This window comes from Mobula hypostoma, chromosome 8, assembly GCF_963921235.1.
Source record: "Mobula hypostoma chromosome 8, sMobHyp1.1, whole genome shotgun sequence".
NCBI lineage: Eukaryota > Metazoa > Chordata > Chondrichthyes > Myliobatiformes > Myliobatidae > Mobula > Mobula hypostoma.
In genome coordinates, this window is record NC_086104.1 from 67,280,810 (window position 1) to 67,302,454 (window position 21,645).

General features: G+C 38.9%; 1 protein-coding gene across 2 annotated transcripts in view; it reads right to left on the minus strand.

The window, feature by feature from the left end:
- Window positions 1-21,645, minus strand: part of fndc1 (fibronectin type III domain containing 1) — a 197,833-nt gene that overhangs the window by 69,805 nt on the left and 106,383 nt on the right. For both annotated transcript variants that reach the window (XM_063056028.1, XM_063056027.1), the window contains 2 exons: window positions 8,051-8,241; window positions 354-461 (listed from right to left, as the gene is read on the minus strand). In XM_063056028.1, coding sequence (XP_062912098.1) covers window positions 354-461; window positions 8,051-8,241 — 299 coding nt within the window. The remainder of the gene's footprint in view (window positions 1-353; window positions 462-8,050; window positions 8,242-21,645) is intronic.

A 21,645-nucleotide genomic window follows, 5' to 3' on the forward strand; every position in this document is an offset into this window, starting at 1 on the left:
ATCAATGCAAACAAAACTATTTTAGCTTTGATACTCTCTGATACTACTTGAAATTATACTGTTCAGGTGAACTTTGTGGAATTTTGTAGCCCTCAGGTACATTTTCTTTCACTTAACTTTGTAAAAAAAAAGTTCCAACATTCTTTTTGGATGATACATCAAACATTCATGTGTTTTCCTGAAACATTAATATCAAATGTGAAACTAAGAAACGGAGTAGACAGCTTGACTCCATTGAGAGCATTCTACTCAGTGTCCAGTGAATTTAGCATAATTTGAATCTCATCTTGTAAAGGAAAACAAGCATAAAATACCGTTCACAGAATTTAACACCAGTAATGATAATCTCCTACCTGTGACCTTTCCCTTGTGATCACTTGGAGGGTCCCAGGATGCAGTAACAGCTGTTCCTGTTTCACCCAGTGGCTTCACCTCAAAGTTCTCAGGATTGGAAGAAGGAGCTGTATTTGGAAGTCAATAGGATTCATAGTTTCCATAAAGGGTAACGGAGAAAACATCAATTCAGGCTTATTAAAAGAATAGGGTTCACAAACTAATACGCATTTATAACTTAATACAATCTATATTCAGAGATTTTCCTCAGTTTTCTTTTGATTTAAGGTATTTTTCCACTTCTACAATTTCTTTTGGATTAACTACATAGAGTGGAAGGAATATACAGACCCTTTCTGACTATTTGACCCTCCCTATTTGCATTCCTCTATTAATTGCATTCAATGGTGTGAAGGGTTTTCGTGTGCTGTTTATTTATTAGGTCCACCATCCACTATCAAACAAATTTTCAGTTTACGACTTCTTCATTTCAAATTGGGAAATCTAAAAATCTTGTCTCCCATTTCTAAGAACATATTAGCCAACTTTAACAATGAATGCAATTATAGACTTGGAATCCTGATATTAAACTGAGGACAGATTCAGCTGAAGACACTGGATCTAGTCACTTCACCTCAAAGTTCTTCTAACTTTTACTTCTATGTTTGCATTATTCATGTTGTGCCTACATTTATTTAATGTTTTAACTACTCTGTGACATACTAACAGATTAATAGCTACAAGCAAAGTATGTACTGTACTTGCATCCAGTAGGGAGGTGAAAATTGATCAATGATTCGGATAATGAGTTAAATTATTTCTAGGTATAAATCATATAAAGCCACACTGGAGACTTTAAAGATAATCAACTAAATTAACATAGAAATATAGAAAATAGTAGAATGCCATTCAGTCCTTCAAGCTGGCTTCATCATTTTATGATCATAGCTGATCCTCGACTTCAAGATTATTCTCCTCGTATACCTTCAAGTCCTTTGTGTACAGAAATCCATCAATCTCCCGCAATATATTCAACAACTTGGCCTCCACTATATTCTATGAGTTAATATATCTAAGGAGGAAACAGACACATTTCCGAACATAAAAGATGATCAGTGGTGTGGGGAGAGCATGGAAACAAGACAGAGGATCGGCCATGATCGTATTGAGTAGTGGAGAAGGCTTGTAAGCCTGACAAATGTATTCCTGCATTTGGATTTCAATTTTAAAACATTTGGTCAATTTAAAATGAAAAATCTAGTCTCCAGAATACTATACTTTTTACCTTACACACTGTTCTATGCCTAGAATTCTGCTTCACAGAGTCATAGAGAAGTATGACTTTTCCATCTAGACCATCCCAAAACCATTTAAGCTGCCTACTCCTAACAATCTGCACCGGGACCACAGCCCTCCATATCTCTACTATCCATGTACCTATCCAAACTTCTCTTAAACTTTGAAATCAAGCTCGCATTGACACTTGTGCTGGCAGCTCACTCTACACCCACATGACCCTCCGAGTGAAGAAGTTTCCCCTCAGGTTCCCTTAAACTTCTCATCTTTCACACTTATGCCATGAGCTCTGGTTGTTGTTCCACCAACCTCAGTGGAAAAGCCTGCTTGCATTTACCTCTCTATACCCCTCATAATTTTGTATACCTTTATCAGATCTCCTCTCAGTCTTCTAAGTTCTAAAGAGTACAGTCTTAACCTGTTCAATCTTTCCTTCTAACTCTGGTCCTCCAGACCCAGCAACATCCTTGTAAATTTTCTCTGCACTCTTTCAACCTGCTTGCATCTTTCCTGGAGGTAGGTGACCAGAACTGCACACAATTCTCCAAATTAGGCCTCACCAACGTCTTATAGAACTTCAACATACCATCCCACCTTCTGTATACATTGATTCATACAGACCAATGTGCCAAAAGCTTTCTTTATGACCCTTATCTACCTCTGATGACACTTTCAACAAATTGTGTACCTGCATTCCCAGATCCATATGTTCCACCACATTCCTCAGTGCACATATGTTCACAGTGTAAGACCTACTCTGGTTGGTCCTACCAAAGTGCAACACCTCCCACTTGACTGTATTAAATTCTATCTGCCATTTTTTAGCCCATTTTTCCAAGCCATGATAGCCTTCCCCACTGTCCACTACACCCCCAATCTTGGTGTCATCATCAAATTTACTGATCCAGTTAACTATATCATCCAGATCATTGATTAAAAACAAAGAACAACGGACCCAGCACCGATTACTGTGGCACACAACTAGTCACAGCCTCCAGTCAGAAAGTCAACCCTCTACTACCACTCCCTGGCTTCTCCCACAAAGCCAATGTCTAATCCAATTTTCTAGCTCATCCTGAATGCCAGGTAACTGGATGCGGGACCTTGTCAAATTCCTTACTGAGGTCCATGTAGACAATATCCATTGCCTTGCCTTTATCTACTTTCCTGGTAACTACCTCAAAAATCTCTATAGGATTGGTAACATGACCTATCATAAATTAAGCCATTCTGACCATCCATAATCAGTCCATGTTTATCCAATACTTACATATCCAGTTCCTTAGAATACCTTCCATTAACTTTCCCACATCTAATAAACAATAGAACAATACTGGCTATCCTCCAGTCCTCTGGTACCTCCCCTGTTGCCAAGGATGTTTTAAGTATCTCTGCTAGGGCCCCAGCAATTTCTGCACTTGCCTCCTATTGTGTCCAAGGGACACCTTGTCAGGTCCTGGGAAGTTATCAACCTTGATTCACCTCAGGGTAGAAAAGGTCTCCTCCTCTGTAATCTGTACAGGGTCCATGAAGTTTATGCCTCTTTGCTTTACTTCTACAGACTCTGTATCCGTCTCCCGATTAAATACAGATGCAAAGAACGCATTGAAAATCTCCCCCATCTATTTTGGCACCACACATGGATTATCATTCTGGTCTTCCAGAGGACCAATTTTGTCCCTTGCAATCCTTCTGCTCTCAGCATATCAAGTCAAGTCAAGTCACTTTTTTATTGTCATTTCAACCATAACTGCTGGTACAGAACATAGTAAAAATGAGACAACGTTTTCCAGGATCATGGTGCTACATGAAACAATACAAAAACTACACTGAACTATGTAAGAAAAAAAACCCACAAAAACTATACTAGACTGCAGACCTATCCAGGACTGCACAAAGTGCATAAAACAGTGCAGGCACTACAATAAATAATAAGCAAGATAGTAGGCACAGTAGAGGGTATAGTAGGTTGGTGTCAAGCCAGGCTCTGGGTATTGAGGAGTCTAATGGCTTGGGGGAAGAAACTGTTACATAGTCTGGTCATGAGAGCCCGAATGCTTCGGTGCCTTTTTCTAGATGGCAGGAGGGAGAAGAGTTTATATGAGGGGTGTGTGGGATCCTTCATAATGCTGTTTGCTTTGCGGATACCTCTGCAGGGTGCCTCAGTATACTCCTTCACCTTGTCTGCTAGAGCAACTTCATGCTTTCTTTTAGCCTTCCTGATTGTTTTCTTAAATGCTCTTGTACATTTTCTGTACTTCCATAAGCACTTCATTTGTTCCTACTTGTCAATACCTGCTATGCACCTTCTTCTTTTTCTTAACCAAGGCCTCAATATCTCTTGAAAACCAAGATTCCCCACACTTATTATCTTTACCTTTTATTCTGACAGGCACATAGAAGCTTTGTACCCTTAAAATTTCATTTTTGAAGGCCTTACATTTTCCACCTTTGGCAGAACAGAGTCTGTCCCAATCCACAAATGCCAGATCATTTCTGATACTATCAAAATGGGCTTCTTCCAATTTCAAATTTCAACCTGCAGACCAGACCTATCTCTTTGTATATTTACTTTGAATCTAATAGCAATGTGGTCACCTAATGCAAGGTGTTCCCCTATACAAATTTCTGTCATGTGCCCTGTCTCATTCCCTAACAGCAGATCCAGTATTGCGTGCTCTTCAGTGAGACTTCTACAAACTGATAAAGGAAACTTCCCTGAACACATTTGACAAACTCTATCCCATCTCGTCCTCTTGCAGTATGGGATTCCCAGTCAATACATGGAAAATAAAATTCACCTACTGTAACAATCTTAATTATCTTGAAACAGTTTGCAATCTCTTTACAAAGACTCTGACAGTCACATACAAACCTTGTACTCTTAAAATTTCATTTTTGAAAGCCTCCCACTTTCCAAGGCCACCTTTGCCAGAAAACAGCCTGTCCCAATCCACACTTGCCAGATCATTTCTGATACCATCACAATTAGCCTTTTGCCAATTTATAATCTCAATCCGCAGAGCACATTTGTCTCTTTGCATATTTACTTTGAAACTAATGGCATTGTGGTCATTGGATGCAAAATGTTCCCCAACACTAGTGATTCCCAACTGGGGTGCTTACATGGTCTAAGAGGATGTTAGGGGAAATAGAAATTGTCATGGGGCATTCAAGATACTTGGGGGGGGAGGCAGTGAGCAGCACCTGAACTTGAGGCATGAGACCTGACCAGCATTAGTAGAGCAGGCACCTCCAAAAAAAAAAGAATGAGGCATTGAAACACAGGAAGAACTCATCATCCAATGCATTTGAAAATTGGCAATCTCATCCAACCTTACAAACCAAACAGACATTACTGAGGATGCATAAATTAGCAACCAGGGTGCCCAACAATTCCCCTTGACTTGCAGCACAAAATGAGTCCATGCAATTTAACAGTTGGTAAGTCAAGTACACCCTCTCAACTTTCTCTACAGATCAATAGAAAACAGGTCGCGCAACGATACTGCACTGGCCGGAACTAAACGGAGAAATAGAGCCAATTAGCGAACTTTCCAGCTTGAGGTGTTCAAAGTGATGTTGGCTTCATATGTATGGCCAAGAATCATCTTTGGGGATTATGAGACATTACGTGATTGGTTAATTGTGCTAACTGGAAGAGCATAAAGGAAGCTTGCCGAACACCAACTCTATCCCGACTAACATTCAGATTCCATTCTGAATTCTCAGCAACATAATTTTCGCTGTTGTGATCATCTTCCTTTTCACCTTGCCATTCTCTTGCGTGCTGCTACCATTGTTCCGTCCATGTCAACTTGCTGCCATCGTCAACATCTGATAGACATTCCCAGTTTGTATTAAATTTTTTATTTCAATTTAGCCCCACTAGTAATGGATAAATACGTATGGCCCAAACTCTACGAGGAAGCCTTGAGTTCCAATCCTGCTAAGAAACAGAAACTACAGAATGTGTGTCAATACAATATTACGTACCTGGAGTTTGGTTTTATTCCATTCCCGTCAGATCAGCAACACCCCATGTGTCTTATTTGTAATATTGTACTGTCTAATGAAGCCATGAAATGATCAAGATTGCAGGAACACTTCCATAAAAGACACTCTGAAAAGGCTACTTATGGTACTTCTCAGTTCCAGAAGATGAAAGAAACATTTGAAAAGTGTTGCATACTCAAGTCATTTGCCAAGAAAGCTAAACAGTGGTCACCTTGATAGTGGTCTCATTGTTTCTTATAACATTTCCAAAATGATAGCAAAGTGTGGAAAATCTTTTACAATTGGTGAAAAATTAATCATGCCTGCTGTATCAGAAGTGCTCACCACTGTTCTCAAAATGGATAACAATATTTTAAAATCAGATCTCGAGAAGTAACTCTGTAGCTTGTCATATTGACGAAATGAGTGAAGACATTGAGTATCAAATATGAACTTCAAAAACAGAATTTGGGATACAACTGGATGAGTCAATTGGGTGAGAGAATGAATCATTACTAATGGCATATGTACTGTTTATTAAAAATGGAAAAGCTTATGAAGAAATTATCTTTTGTAAAAAGTTAAAAATAAATAATCAATGGAGAATCAATCTACGATGAGCTCAAAATGTACATCTAGGATAAAAGTATTCTGATTAGGAACATGATTTCTTGTGCAACAGATGGAGCACCATATATGACAGATCACCATGCCGATTCAGTAGCATTTATGAAAAAAGAAATTCCAAGTTCTCAGAGTCAAACACCTCAACCAGCAACTTTTTTCAAGCATGACTTGTAATATCGGCTATCAACAAAATTAGAGCTCATCTATTAAATAGCAGAATATTTCACAAGTTATGCCAAGATAACGATGAAGAGTATGAACGTTTCCTTCTTCACACTGAAGTGCATTGGAGGTCAAAGGGCTGCTGCTTAAATCATTTCTTTGATCTTTCTAACAACGTGATTGAATTTTTGCTCAAAGTCGACAAGAGCTTGGGAAACAAGATTGAACTTCGAAGTGGAGACGTGTCATACCTCGCCGATCTGTATGACAAAATGAACATTCTTGAATATTAAACTGCAGGGTGAGAACTTCAATTCAATCCAAGCAAAAAGTGCAGCATTCACTTTTATTGGAAAAATAGAAATATATACGCAAAACATTGGGAGAAGAACGTTCTCACAGCTTTCCTGGAAAGTATGTCACTCTCTTCGACAGACAGTGATTTGCAAGAGCACTATTTATACCTGCAGTTACTGAAGGAGGATTTTCAGAATCCATTCAAGCATTTCAATGATCTGAAATTCCAGACTGGGTAATCAACCTATTTCTTTGCAAGGTGGAAGAACAGGAAGAAAGCTTGCAAGATGAAATTATCAAAATTCAGAATGATGACGAAACAAAAATACTTTTCAAAATTGTCAGATTTTGTGATATGTGACTACTCTGTCATATGAAGTTTCCCAGTCTTTGGAGAAGAGCTCAATGCAGTGAACCGTATATTCACAAAAAACAGAACCACTTGGGCATCGTTTTACATGGGACTTGAGGCTTTTGCTGTCACAACTTGAATCAGATATTTCAACTCTTGCCAAAAACCATCAATCTCAAGGATCGCATTGATACTTCCATGAACATATTGAAAAACTTTATCCCATCTAGTCCTTCTACAGTATGGGATTCCCAGTCAATATGTGGGAAGTTAAAATCACATACCATAATAACTGTATTCAAGATATTCATTATCCGAATCATTGAACAACCTATACCTTCCAAACACCTGGAAATAGATAGGTTTATTGTGCAGCTAGTAACATCAGAGCTATACAATTAGTTGCTTGGCTCCACAAAGAATTTTAGCAATGCAGTTGGTTGTGATGGTGACAGTTTATAAGGTTTCAAATTACCTGGATTACACAAATATATTAAAATTTCAACCTAGGATCATTTTGCAAAAAGCTTGTAAGCTGACATTTGTCTGCACACTTGCCCTACAAAATAACACACAATAGTCACATTGATACAACTTGTACAGATGTGCAGAGTGTTTTGCCATTCACAAGTTCTTCATGTAACCATTTGACATTCCAAAGTTGGTAATTAAACTTTTAATCAAAAAGGATAATAAACTATCTCCTGAGGAAACATGGAAAAAATCAAGTAGCCAAGTATACAGATATCAGATGCCAGGTTAACCAAAGAATAAAATTATATTTTTTCTAAACTAGAAATATATTTGAATTCCGTAGCTTTACAATTTTGGAATCATGGTCTCTTTCTGAAACCTGATTTGGGCAGTTTCAATTGTTGTTTGATTTAGTCTTTTATTAAGAAAACAATATTCAGCAATTAGTACAGTTAGTCACAGTTTACTGCTGAATTCAGAGTGCTCTTGCAGTACTGAGCTTGAAAAGCATACCAGACTCAGGGGTTCTTTGGAAAACTGAAACACTCCATTTGCCATCTATGTCTCCTTGAGAAGTGCGAACAGAGAATTCATGTATGGAATCTGATGTCAGCTTGTCAATCAGAACTCGCCTGTATATCTTGGATATCTTGTATTCCCATTTAGCAGATTCTCCTCTTTCTCTGTACCTAACGGTGTAATATCTGAAAGATCAGATGAAGCAAACCACGTTAATAAATTTTTTAACCAAGTACACCTACAGATAATCCATGGTAGATTCAAGTCGAACATTAAAGAACAATCTCAGTCCAGAATTGCAATCTTTCCGGATTCTCTTCCTTCAACTCTTTTATTTTACCTCAATACCACATATACATAGTAATTCTCAGTCATAAATATGATTCCTCTCGCTGCAACTCTTTTTGAACTGATACAAAGAAAGCAACAGATCAAGTCTGTACTTGTCCAGATTGCATAGCTGAGATCATAAAATGGAATTTAATAATGAATTCTCTGTCCATATTATGAACTGTATCCTCATCTTTCAAATTACATTACTTTATCAGTACCTGAAAAGTGACTTGATAATTTAGGCTTGACACATCACCGCTTGAACTAAAGTGCCCACACCATCTTCAAATTTGCAACCTTGAAAATTCAATGATAGCCTTCAGGAAGCACAACAAATGGGATCAAATAATGCCAGTATATAGCAAGTTTTCACAATGTGAGTGCATATTCAGTATACTAGGCAATTTTGAGGGCCCAACATTAGAAACCTATTGGTCAATACTATGGATCTGCAATCCATTGGTAAGGAGTATACTACAACATGTGGCTCTAAATAATGGAGATAGCAGCACAGAAATTATATATGTAAACAGGAAATGCTGGAAGCACTCATTAGGTCTAGCAGCATCTGTGCAAAGAGAGCTTAATATTTCAATCTACCTTCGTCAGAACTTTGATCAAAGCATGATGTAGAACATGAAATGTTAGCTCTGCTTTTCTTTCCATGAATGCTGCATGTCCTGCTGAGTTTTCCAAGCAATTTAGTTTTCTCTTAAAAGGGTTCCAGCATATCAATCATTTTTCCAATTTCCTTAAAAAAGTTAGGACAGGATAAGTGGAGAAATGACATGACGAAATAGCTAACACTCTTAAAAATAAAATTGAAAAGCATCAAGAAAGACTTTAAGATTAGAATTACAGATCATGTTCAATTAAGATGCATTACAATAAGATCAAATGAACTGAATTGAATTGACTTTATTGCTTACATCCTTCATATACACGAGGAGTATAAATCTTTACATCTTCATCTAAAGATGGTGTACACCTCTTCTTCTTAGAGGTGTACAAGATGATAAGAGGCATTGATCGTGTGGATAGACAGAAGTTTTTTTTTCCCAGGGCTGAGATGGCTAGCATGAGAGGGCACAGTTTTAAGGTGCTTGGAAGTAGGTACAGATGAGATGTCAGGGGTAAGTTTTTTTTTTCTGCAGAGAGTGGTGAGTGCATGGAATGGGCTGCTGGCAACAGCGGTGGAGGCGGATACAATAGGGTCTTTTAAGAGACTCCTAGATAGGTTCATGGAGCTTAGAAAAATAGAGGGCTATGGGTAACACTAGGTAATTTCTAAGGTAAGGACATGTTCAGCACAGCTTTGTGGGCTGAAAGGCCTGTATTGTGCTGTAGGTTTTCTATGTTCTGTTCTAAATGTGCCATTTACAATAAATAGTATGTACAGCAGGATAGTCAATATAAGCATAGAAATACAGTTGCGTCAGCATGAATTAAGCACTCTGATGGCCTGGTGGAAGAAGCTGTTCCGGAGCCTGTTGGTCCTGGCTTTTAGGCTGGATTTCCTGGATGGTAGCAGTTGGAACAGTTTGTGGTTGGGGTGACTCGGGTCCCCAATGATCCTCCGGGTCCTTTTTACACACCTCTCTTTGTAAATATCTTGAATAGCGGGAAGTTCACATCTACAGATGTGCTGGGCTGTCCGCACCACTCTCTGCAGAGTCCTATGATTGAGGGAAATACAGTTCCCATACCAGGCAGTGATACAGCCAGTCAGGATGCTCTCAATTGTGCCAATATAGAAAGTTTAGGATTCAGGGGCCCACAACAACCATCAGCCATCTGAGATAAAAGAGGCGCTGTTGTGCCTTTTTCACCACAAAGCCAGTATGTACAAACTACATGAGACCTTCAGTGATGTTTATGCTGAAGAACTTAAAGCTGTTCACCCTCTCAACCCCAGATCTATTGATGTCAATAGGGGCTAGCCTGTCTCCATTCCTCCTGTAGTCCGCAGCCAGCTCCTTTATTTTTGCGACATTGAGGTAGAGGTTGTTTTCTTGACACCACTGTGTCAGGGTGATGACTTCTTCTCTGTAGGCTGACTCATTATTATTTGAGATCAGGCCAATCAATGTAGTATCATCAGAAAGTTTAATTAGCAGATTGGCGCTGGGGGTGACAACACAGTCATGGGTATACAGAGAGTAAAGGAGGGAGCTTAGTACACAGTCCTGAGGGGCACCTGTGTTGAGGGTCAGAGGGGCAGAGGTGAAGGAGCCCACTCTTACCACCTACCAGCGATCTGACAGGAAGTCCAGGACCCAGCTGTACAAGGCAGGGTGAAGGTTGAAGTCTCTGAGTTTCTTGTCAAGCCTGGAGGGAATCATGGTGTTGAATGCTGAACAGTAGTCCAAGAACAGCATTCTCACATATTATTTCAGTGTTTCATGTGATTCCTTTTTGACTGTGTCCAGTATGTTGTTTTTATCTCAAAACAAATCTGATGACTGTCCATAATAGATCATACTACCACCCAGTTTATGTTGGTGGTGGTGAGAAAAGATTTGGACAAAGGGGTTTAGCACCAAAGAGCAAACCCAGTCGATTATAGCTGGAGAACTGACCAGGAAATTTAACTAGTTGTTGTAAAAACAAACCTATTCTTTTTCAGAAAAAAAATTCTCTGCCCATTTCACATTCTGCATCAGAAGAATTAATATGCTTCCACACTGAACAACACGTTGGAAGCAGCAATAAGGGAGGAAAATGTTGTTGGCAGGAGTTCAGTATCCAAAACCAAGTGGGTTTGCTACATAACAATACAAACAATAGCAGAAGACCATTTGATCCTTCATGCCTGCTTTGCCATTCATTGAGACCATGGATGTGTGACAGCACCACAGTACAGTCTATGTACTGGAAATGCAGAACAGAGATAACAGATAGAAACTTTTCAACAATGGTTCAGTCTGCAGAATCAAGACAGAAGAAACAATGTCCCAATCAATCTAGCAAAGGGACAAAATAACTTCATTCAGCCATACTGAATTAAGCCATACTGACTGCACAAATGCATTCTTACAGGGTGAATTCCCATAATCTGTGAGTGTTTTCATGTGTACCCAAAACTGCAACCTCAACAAACAAGAGAAGGCATAATTATAAGGTTGCTGGAGGAAAGTATTGTGTTAAGATTTCTTTGTTTTTTTTAAACACAGTAGTGGATGCATAGAATGCCCCGCCATGGGTGGGGAAGAAAGCAGATGTATTAGCAACATTTAAAAAACTCTTAGGCACATGGATGATAAAAAAAAATAGACTGATATGTAGGAAGGAAGAGTTAGATTGATTGTAGAGAAGTTTAATAGGTCAGCACAACCTGACAGGCTGAAAGGGCTGTACTATGCTGTAATGTTCAATATTCTATGTTGACAGAGGATTATAGTTACTATAAGACATAGGAGCAGAACAGGCCATTTGGTTCATTGAGTCCGCTCTGCTAGTCCATTGTTGCTGATTTATTTTCCCTCTAAACCCTGTTCTCCCCCCTTCTTCCGGTAACATTTGATACTCTTACTAATGAAGAATTTATCATCCTCCATTTCAGATATACCCAATGACTTGGCCTCCGCTTCCATGTATGGGAATGAATTCCAGAGCTTCACCACCTTCTGGCTAAAGAAATTCTTGCTCATCTGTTCTGAAGGGATGTCCTTCTCTTGGAAGTAGGTACAGAAGAGATGTCAGGGGTAAGTTTTTTAATGCAGAGAGTGGTGAGTGCGTGGAATGGGCTGCCGGTGGCGGTGGAGGCAGAAACAATAGGGTCTTTTAAGAGACACCTGGATGGCTACATGGAGCTTAGTAAAATAGAGGGCTATGGGTAAAGCCTAGGTAGTTCTAAGGTAGGGACATGTTTGGCAAAGGGCCAAAGAGCCTGTATTGTGCTATAGATTTTCTATGTTTCTATTCTGAGGCAATGCCCACTAATCAACTCCTCCACTACAGGAAATATCCTCCCCATGTCCACTCTTTATAGGCCTTTCAATATTCAATAGGTTTCAATGAGATCCCCCTCTCGTTCTTCTAAACTCCAGCAATTACAGGCCCAGAGCTGACAAACACTGCTCATATTGATCCTTTCATTCCTGGGATCATTCTAATGAACCTCCTCTGGACCATCTCCAAAGTCAGTACATCCTTTCTTAGATAAGGGGCCCAAAACTGCTCACAATACTCCAAGATGGCACCAGCGACCAACAGTGACATCTTGCAGACAGCTTACAAAATAACTAGATGATTTTCTTCTAAATATACTTCTTCTTCTTAACTGTGATTAATTTCAGCCTGTAATTTCCCTTGTAAGAATGCATTCTTGACCCAACTAAATGAAATGGCACTTCTGCAATCTCCCAGGGGATTTGGCATTGATTTAAGTAGAGAATGCTGCTATGGCCATCACTGGGGATGTATGCTTCAACAATTCCGAACGGTGGAACATGAACCCATGGTCAGCTCCATTACTCCACAATGATAAATCATCAAGCAAGATTAAAATCGTCAAGAACAAGAGCAGAAAATGAAGAGGTGTTCAGTGCCATCTGCCTGCGTTTGACCTGTCTTGCCGGTGGGGGAAAGGTGGAGGAGTCTTGGACGGCTTCTGGACAGGCTCCACCCGCCTCAGCACTGTACACACTCCACAGTTGTGGACTCACTTTCAGGGATTCTGCAGTTCATACTCCACTTGTGTTTGTTCACTTATTTTTAATATTTGCATGATTTGATCAGGTTGCTTGAGCACTGAATGGACTCTGCAGTTGTGGCCTACAGCCATCCACACAGTGCTGAGGACTCGCTTTTCCAGGACCCTGCAGTTAACGTTATTTCTTTACTTTTTATTGTTTGCACGATTGTTTGCACAATTCCTGCACATTGGATGTTTGATGGTATTGTTGTGTAGGGTTTTTGTTTAAATGGATTCTATTGTTTTCTTTGCTTTGAGGATGCCTGCAAGAAGATGAATCTTAAAGTTGTATACTGTATACATACTTTAATAATAAATGCACTTTGAACTCTGAAGCGTGTTCTGACCAATGCTTTATATGGCCTCAGCATTACAAGGGGTGATTGATCAGTTCATGGCCTAGAGTAGAAGGAGTCAATTTTAGAAAACCTAGCACATTTATTTTTTAACATAGTCCCCTCCTACATGTACACACTTAGTCCAGTGGTTGTGGAGCATACGGATCCCTTCTTTGTAGAAGTGGCCCACAGCAGGGGTGATTGATAAGTTTGTGGCCTAAGGTAGAAGGAGATGAGTTATTAACTTCAAACTTTCTGCATTACCACTCAAAGAGTTGAACTGCACGTGCATGTAACGAGAGCGTCTTGGACCTCCAGGTGGTCCACAGCGGGTGATTGATAAGTTCGTGGCCTAAGAAGAAGATGAATTATACAGCTCTCGTTACATGCACGTGCAGTTCAACTCTAGAGTGAAAATGCAGAAAGTTTGAAGTTTCTCCTCATCTCCTTCTACCTTAGGCCACGAACTTATCCATCACCCCTGCAGTGGACTATTTTCTGAAGGTCCAAGACGCCGACTTCTACAAAGAAGGGATCTGTATGCTCCACAACTGCTGAACTAAGTGTATAAATGTAGGAAAATTAAATGTGCTAGGTTTTCTAAAATTGACTCCTTCTACCTTAGGCCACGAACTTAGCAATCACCCCTCATACATCCTTTTTTCAATATTGTGGTTCTCTCAAAATGAATGCTTGCATTGCATTTGTCTTCCTTACCACTGACTCAACCTGCAAGTTAACCTGTAGGGAATCATGCACGAGGACTCTCAAATGCCTTTGTTCTTCTAATTTCTGAATTTGCTCCCCATTTAGAAAATAATCTATGCTTTTATTCCTTCTACCAAAGTGCAAGACCATTAACTTCCATGTACCGTATTCCACCTGCCACTTCTTTGCCCATTCTCGTTGAAGTCCTTCTGCAGATTCCCTGCTTCCTCAATACTACCTGCCCTCTATCTAACTTCCTTTCATCTGTAAACTTGACCACAAATCCATCAATTCTGTCACCTAAATTATTGACATAATGTGAAGAAGTAATCTCAACACTACTATTCACCAGCAGCCAACCAGAAAAGACTTCCTTTATTCCCAATGTTTCCTCTGGTCAGTCAGCCAATTTTCTATCCATGTTAGTATCTCTCTTGTGATAATCTTATCTTCCTGTTCTTACCTTGTTTAGCAGCCTCATGTATGGCATCTTGTCAAAGGCCTTCTGAAAATTCAAGTAAACACTATCAACCGACTCTCCTTTTTATATTCTGTCCGCTAGTTCCTCAGAGAATTCCAACAGATTTGTCAGGCAAGATATTTCCCTTTAAGGAAACGATGCTAACTTTGGCCTATTTTGTCATGTGCCTCTAATACCCCAAAAACACATCCTCAGTAATGGACTCCAACATCTTTTCAATCACTGAAGTCAACCTAACTGGCTTATAACTTTCTACTTTTGCCTACCTCACTTCTTAAAGAGTGGAGTGGCATTTACAATTTTCCAGTCCATTCCTGAATCTTGTTATTCTTGAAAGATCACCACTAACACCTGCACAAATCCTTCAGCTACCTCCTTCAAAACCCTGGTCCAAGTGACTTATCAAACTTCAGACTTTTCAGTTTCCCAAGCAATTGTCCTTAGTTTATGCAACACACTTACTTCTGCCCCTGACACTCTTGAATTTCTGGTGTACTGCTCACGGATTCCACAGTGATAGCAGCAATAAAATCCTTATTGAGATCTTTTCTGTCCCCCATTATTAACTTTCCAATATCATTTTCCAGCTTCCTCTCAAACTACATGGTGAATTCTATCATATCGTGATCACTGTCTCCGAACAGGTCCTTCACCTTAAGCCCCCTAATCAAATCATCTCATTACACAACTGCAAATCCAGAATTGGCTTTTCCCCAATAGGGATCAACCTCAAGCTGCTTTAAAAAGGTATCATGTAGGCATGCTACAAATTCCTTCTCTTGGGATCCAGTACCAACCTGATTTTCCCAATCTACCTGCATAATGAAATTTCTCATTACAATTGTAAAATTGTCTTTTTTTCCATGCCTTTTCTATCTCCTATTGCAATTTGTACCCCACATCCTGGCTACTGTTTGGAGGCCTGTGTATAACTCGCATCAGAGTTTTTTTTTATCCTCACAGTTTCTCAACTCTAACCACAAGGATTCTACATCTTCAGATCCTTTGTCCTTTCTTTCTTAGGATTTGATTTGAATTTTTACCAAAGTAGCCTTACTATCCCTCTGTCCAACTCCCTGTCCTTCTGACAAAATGTGTATCCTTGGATGCTGAGCTCCCAAATGTGAATATCCCTTCTGACAAAATGGATCATCAAATATAACAGTTCACTGAAACTCCCCACATTTCTGTGACTGCACCCAGTTACAAAAATGTGTATAAGGTTGTTAGATATATTTCTGTCTTGTTCATTTTCAAGATTTAATCTATTTCCTTTGATTTCTTGGTTCTGTCAAAGTATTCCTGCTTTTAAGAATAGGCTTAATTGTATAATTTTGCACTTTCAGCTGCCTCTTTGTCACTGCACATCTTTAATAAGTCTGTTTTCAGTATATGCAATAAGACATGACTCTGTGCCTGCATAAGTAGCAAATCAGCAATAAAAATTGCAGAGGAACAATAAAAAAAAACCACTTCCAAATTTTACAGCAATACGATGATCTTTGCATTAAAAAAATCAATTTAATCTGTTGCAATGACTATCAAGAGAAGCATTTTAATTTCAAGCCCAAAGACACCAGTGCAGCTTCCAGAATCTCGTGATATACGAAATTACCATTGTGCAAAAATACCAAAATGCACTCTCACCAGAAAAATAAGTAAGCATTCAACATCACAGCTATGTGCAAAAGCAGAGAAATCGTGACAAGTTATTGCACCCTTTAGATCTATTTCAACTTTCAATAACATCACAACGCATTGGTGCTGTAACTTCAAAACATTAAGCTAATTCAAAGAAAAACATGGGAGTCCGAAATGTGAGCCTAATTTTGTACTTACCTTAAGCAAGGTGCGCACGATCATGTGACATATGCAATCATGTACTTTTACATACAACCATAATAAATTATACAAACAAAATGCTCAATAAAACAATATATCAGAATCACGTTCAATGTCACTGGCATATGTCCTTGTGGCAGCAGTACAATGCATTACACAATAGAGAAAAACAAACTGTGAATTACAGTAAATATACAATAGTTAAAGTCATGCAGTATCATGGTTCAATGTCCATTCCGAAATCAGATGGCAGAGGGGAAGAAGCTATTCTTGAGTTGTTGAGTGTTTGCTTTCAGGCTCCTGTACTAGAGCCTGTATGGCCTCTCGTCACCATCTGAAATTCTGCCAACAATACTTGTGTCATCAGCAAGTGCATAGATGCCATTTGAACCGTGCCTAGCCGCATAGTCTTGGGCACTTCACAAGATTACTTCAATATTACTGAAATATTAAATACACAACACTCCTTCCGGCTTAACAACAAATTTCAACTCAATAGAGAATGCTTCTCAACGATATACATAGTATACAATATAATGCAGTATATACAGAAATCCACAACATAGTAAATTTTAAATTGTCCCATTTGGCCAAAAGACTTAATTGCTGTAGAGGATTTCTTACTCTTGTGGGAAAATGTTTTTCCTGACAAGGGGGATCACTCTGTTTAGCAGATGAGACTGGTGGCTGTGTAACAATCTCAGGTTCTGGGGTCTCCTCTGTAGTGGCTTTAGGAGTTGACTCTGAGATGGCTGAAAGTGTGATAGCTCTGGAGCCTTTCTCTTTTACAACTTCTTGTCTTTCTTTTTCTTGTTTCTAGGATGTACATCTTGATCTTGGGAAGGTCCATTCAGTTCACTGGAGTATTCTCTCATTATTCCTTCTATTACACCATTTATAACTTGATCTCTCCTATTTCCTTATCCACATCATCATCTGAGGAATCCTGTTTTCATATCTCCATTGACTCCTTTCTTTTTGGCCTTCCATTCATCCAGCTGGGCTTTGGTCTTTGTATCACATTTACAAGCAGCTTTTTGTCTCCCACATGAAGTTCATGTAATAACCTTAATGCACACAGAGTAGGTTCTGGTTCTTTATATATACAAAAGCCAAATGCTTGCATCTTTCCTGAAGCTCCTTGAACTCTCTTTCAGCTTAAAACCAAGAAACATTTCACAAGTAACTGCCTGATTAACAGATCAGAAGCTTTTTCAGATATGTCACCGACAAGAATTGTGGCAGTCGAACCACTGCATTTGCTGCTTTCTTGCTTCCTCTGAGCAGCATTGTCATTCCTTGGCCCAATATGCTTTCCAACCAGAGGCATATAGGTTGGCACCACACCCATTGTTCTCTGTTGAGCAAAGGTCCACGGTGTTCAGCATGGGGACAGTTGTAGCATCATCCAGTACCTTCCTTAATTCGCTTTCTGTCGACTTTATTGGAGGGGATGTGGCATGAAAATTGTGCATGGATCTCCAATCAAGTTGTTGTTGTTTCAGCCGATCACTCTCCCACAGTGCTGATCCCCCTGTTTTACCACATACAAACCCAACGTGGCTTGTTGGTTGTTCTATTTCACTGTTACGAATGTCATTCCCACAGGCATTATATTTTCTCCACTATAAGTTCTTAGTTGGATATCTACAGGCTTCAGTTTAGTATCCTTGAAAAGCCTCTCTCAAACTCATTTTGTGGAATGACTGAAACAGCTGAGCCAGTGTCCAAATCCATTTTAACTAATTTGACATTCACTTCTGGCGTAAGCCCCATTGCTGGTCTATTGTCAGTTCAATGATGGGCTTAATGATGCACCAGGAGATTGTTTAGTTTGTGGAATCTTACAAGAAAGCATTTAAAGACAGCTCCTAATTGAAGAACAACTTACATTTACAAGAGCAGTTGAAATAGCCATATCAATGGAAGCAGCATACAGAGTCACAATTGAGAAAAAGACAAAAAGAATCTACCAATTATTATTTGTCTCTGTGATGCACTTTCTCTATAACAGTGAATCTATATTCTACATTGTTTTCTTTTCACTACAATATAATTATGTATGTCATAAGTCTGAATGCCACACAAAACAAAGCTTTTCCCTGTTTCATGATTCATGTAGCAATGATAAATCAACAGGAATATGAGCCTCATGTGTTAAATTAACATCCTTTGCTGTTGTACAGAGTTCCAAATTTTCATCACCATATCAATGTAGAATCATGCAACTTCACTCTTGGAAAAGCTAGCTCTCATTTTTCAGACCATATCCCTTCGTCCTTGATTTCACTACCATTGAAACTAGTTTCTCTCCACGAACCTTATCACTGACTTTCACAGAACTTTGCCAACCTCGATCAAATCATCACTCAATATTGTACTAGAAATTTAACCTATGGCAAATCTCATGTTTGAATGCAAGGTAATATTTTGGTGAATGTGCACTGCACTCTTTTCAAGATTAACAGATCTTTTCAAAAGTGTGTTATCAAAAACCAAATATAATTTAAAGTTTAGTCCAACAAGGGTCTCAACATTGCAATATAAATTTTACCCACCCTTTATTCTAGTCCTCAAGAATCAAAAAACAGCCTTTTCTGAACCTTCGTTTCCTGTACTTGGTCATGGCATTTTAACTTTCATTATCAGTGCAAAGGTCACTTCGAACTTCCTGAGGTGTAGAAGCTCTTGGTTTAGCTAATTACCCAGATTCCAATCTTGCCAGGCATTAGATTTACTTTACCCTGGTACTTTTTTCCACAGGAACCGGAATACATGAGGTCGAGACGGCAAAATTAGACCTGACCTTGAGCTTCCTGGTGCTTAGGAGCCAATATGCATCTGGAAAGACAGCGTGGTTGATGGAATGTAACATGCTGAGTTAGAACACTCATGACAGATTTGATCACAGGATAATTACTACAGATGCTAAAAAATCTGAAATTAAAAACAGAATGTTCTAAAAATATCAAGTTAGTCAGGCAGCTACCGAGAGAAACAGAGATCATGTCCCTAGTCTCTTGATCTTTAATCAACAAAGTTTTATATGGGTGAATTTACTGTGTTTGAAATGTCAAAGATTAGCAAACAAAAGAACAGAAAATTTGTGTTCAAGTTCTATTTTAGATACAGTGCCTATAAAAAGTATCCTCCCCCCCCCAGAAGTTTGCATGTTTTTTTTGTCTTACAACATTGAATCACAGTGGATTTAACTTGGCTTTTTTTGACAATGACCAACAAAAAAAGACTCTTTCATGTCAAAGTGAAAACAAATCCCAACTAAGTGATTACAAAAATAAAAATCACAATAATTGATTGCATTAACTCCCTTTAATATGACACACCAAATCATCATTGGTGCAGCCAATTGGTTTTAGAAGTCACATAATTAGTTAAATGAAGATCAGTGTGTGCAATCACGGTGTTTCAATTGACTATAGTAAAAAATATACCTGTACCTGGAAGGTCCAATAGCTGGTGAGTCAGTATCCTGGAATAAACTACACCACAAAGACAAAAAAACACTCCAAACAACTCAGCAAAAATGTTCTACAGTTAAGTTAATCATCAAGTTATATTAAGTCCTCTGTGATTCAATGTTGTAAAACAATAAAACATGAAAACTTTCTTTCAAGTGGTTAAATACTTTTTCTAAGTACTGCATTTGACATTTTTAAATTTTTAAGTTGAATAATACAGTGGATTCCAGTTAATTGGTACAACTGCTATTTTGGGACAACCCTTAAAGAACAAATACCAATTGACAAAATAGCCAGGATTCTCTTCACTTATTTGGGACACTATGCCACTTAATTAGTACAGGAGACTGTTGCCAGTTTCTAACTAGCATCAGTTGCATGCACTTGTGTGGGCGTTAGACACCACATGCCACACTCAGGATGATCAGTTTTTAAACAGCTTCAGTTGCATGTGTTTGCCTTCAAAAATCTGCGATTTTTTCATTGATAGATGGTGAGAAGTAAGCCGTAAGAAAATTCAAAGCTGTTTTTCTCACTGCAATTTCAAGCATTCAGGTTTGGAGATGCCAGAAATGGCTATGAGTGAAAATGAAATGATTTCACAACTTCAATAAGTTAGAAACCATGAAAAATTTGAAGGTATTGGCTATTATCTTGAATATTACAAGGAAAATGAAGATTTGAAAGATGCAATTGTCAAAAGCATTCTATGAAGGTATAACATTATTCAGGTGTCTATGCCAATTTTGTTAATTTACAGTCAAAAGAACAAGGTGTAAACACAAAATAATCTGCAGATGCTGGGGTCAAAGCAACACTCACAACATGCTGGAGGAACTCAGCAGGTCGGGCAGCATCAGTGGAAAAGATCGGTCGATGTTTCAGGCTGGAACCCTTCATCAGGACTGGGAAGGGTTCCGGCTCGAAACGTCGACCGATCTTTTCCATGGATGCTGCCTGACCTGCTGAGTTCCTCCAGCGTGCTGTGAGTGTTGCAAAAAAAAAGGCAGTGTACACTGGGATGAATTCCCGCAATGATAACTATTAGGAACTAATACACAGCTTGATAGTACTATAGTAGTATTGGTAATGTTCTAATTTGTTCTGTATTTTACATAAATACATAATTTGTTTCTCAGTTAAACAGCAGTTTGTCTTTTTTATACCTTTTTAACTATTTCCATGAATTTTTGACTATTTAGGGAAGTCACTTAATTGGGCCAAAACGTACTGATCCCAATGTGTCCCAATTAATCGGAGACCACTGTAGAGGAAAGTAAACTGCTGAAAGTAAAAGAGTAGAAAAATGACAAGCTCATGAATATCATTAAAGGAAGGAAATCAAGTTTCATTCAGTGTGCATGCATAGTATACATCATGCATGGTATTTATCTAACACGGCCCTGCAGACCACAGATGCATCACATTGATATGACATGACAGGGTAGTTGGCCACCTTACAATGAGAATGTGGAAAAAGTAACAAAGCAGCATAGTGGCTGAGTCTAGGAGTGCCAACAGCACAGTTGACACATTAGTTTGCCTCAGTGAATAGCAGGGAAGGAAGCAAAGAGCACCATGGTAGCGTAACGGTTAGCGTGATGCAATTACAGCTTGGGGCATTCCAAAGTTCAGAGTTCAATTCTAGCGCCATCTGTAAAGGAGTTTTATGTTCTCCACAGGGGTGTGTGGGTTTCCTCCAGGTGTTCCAG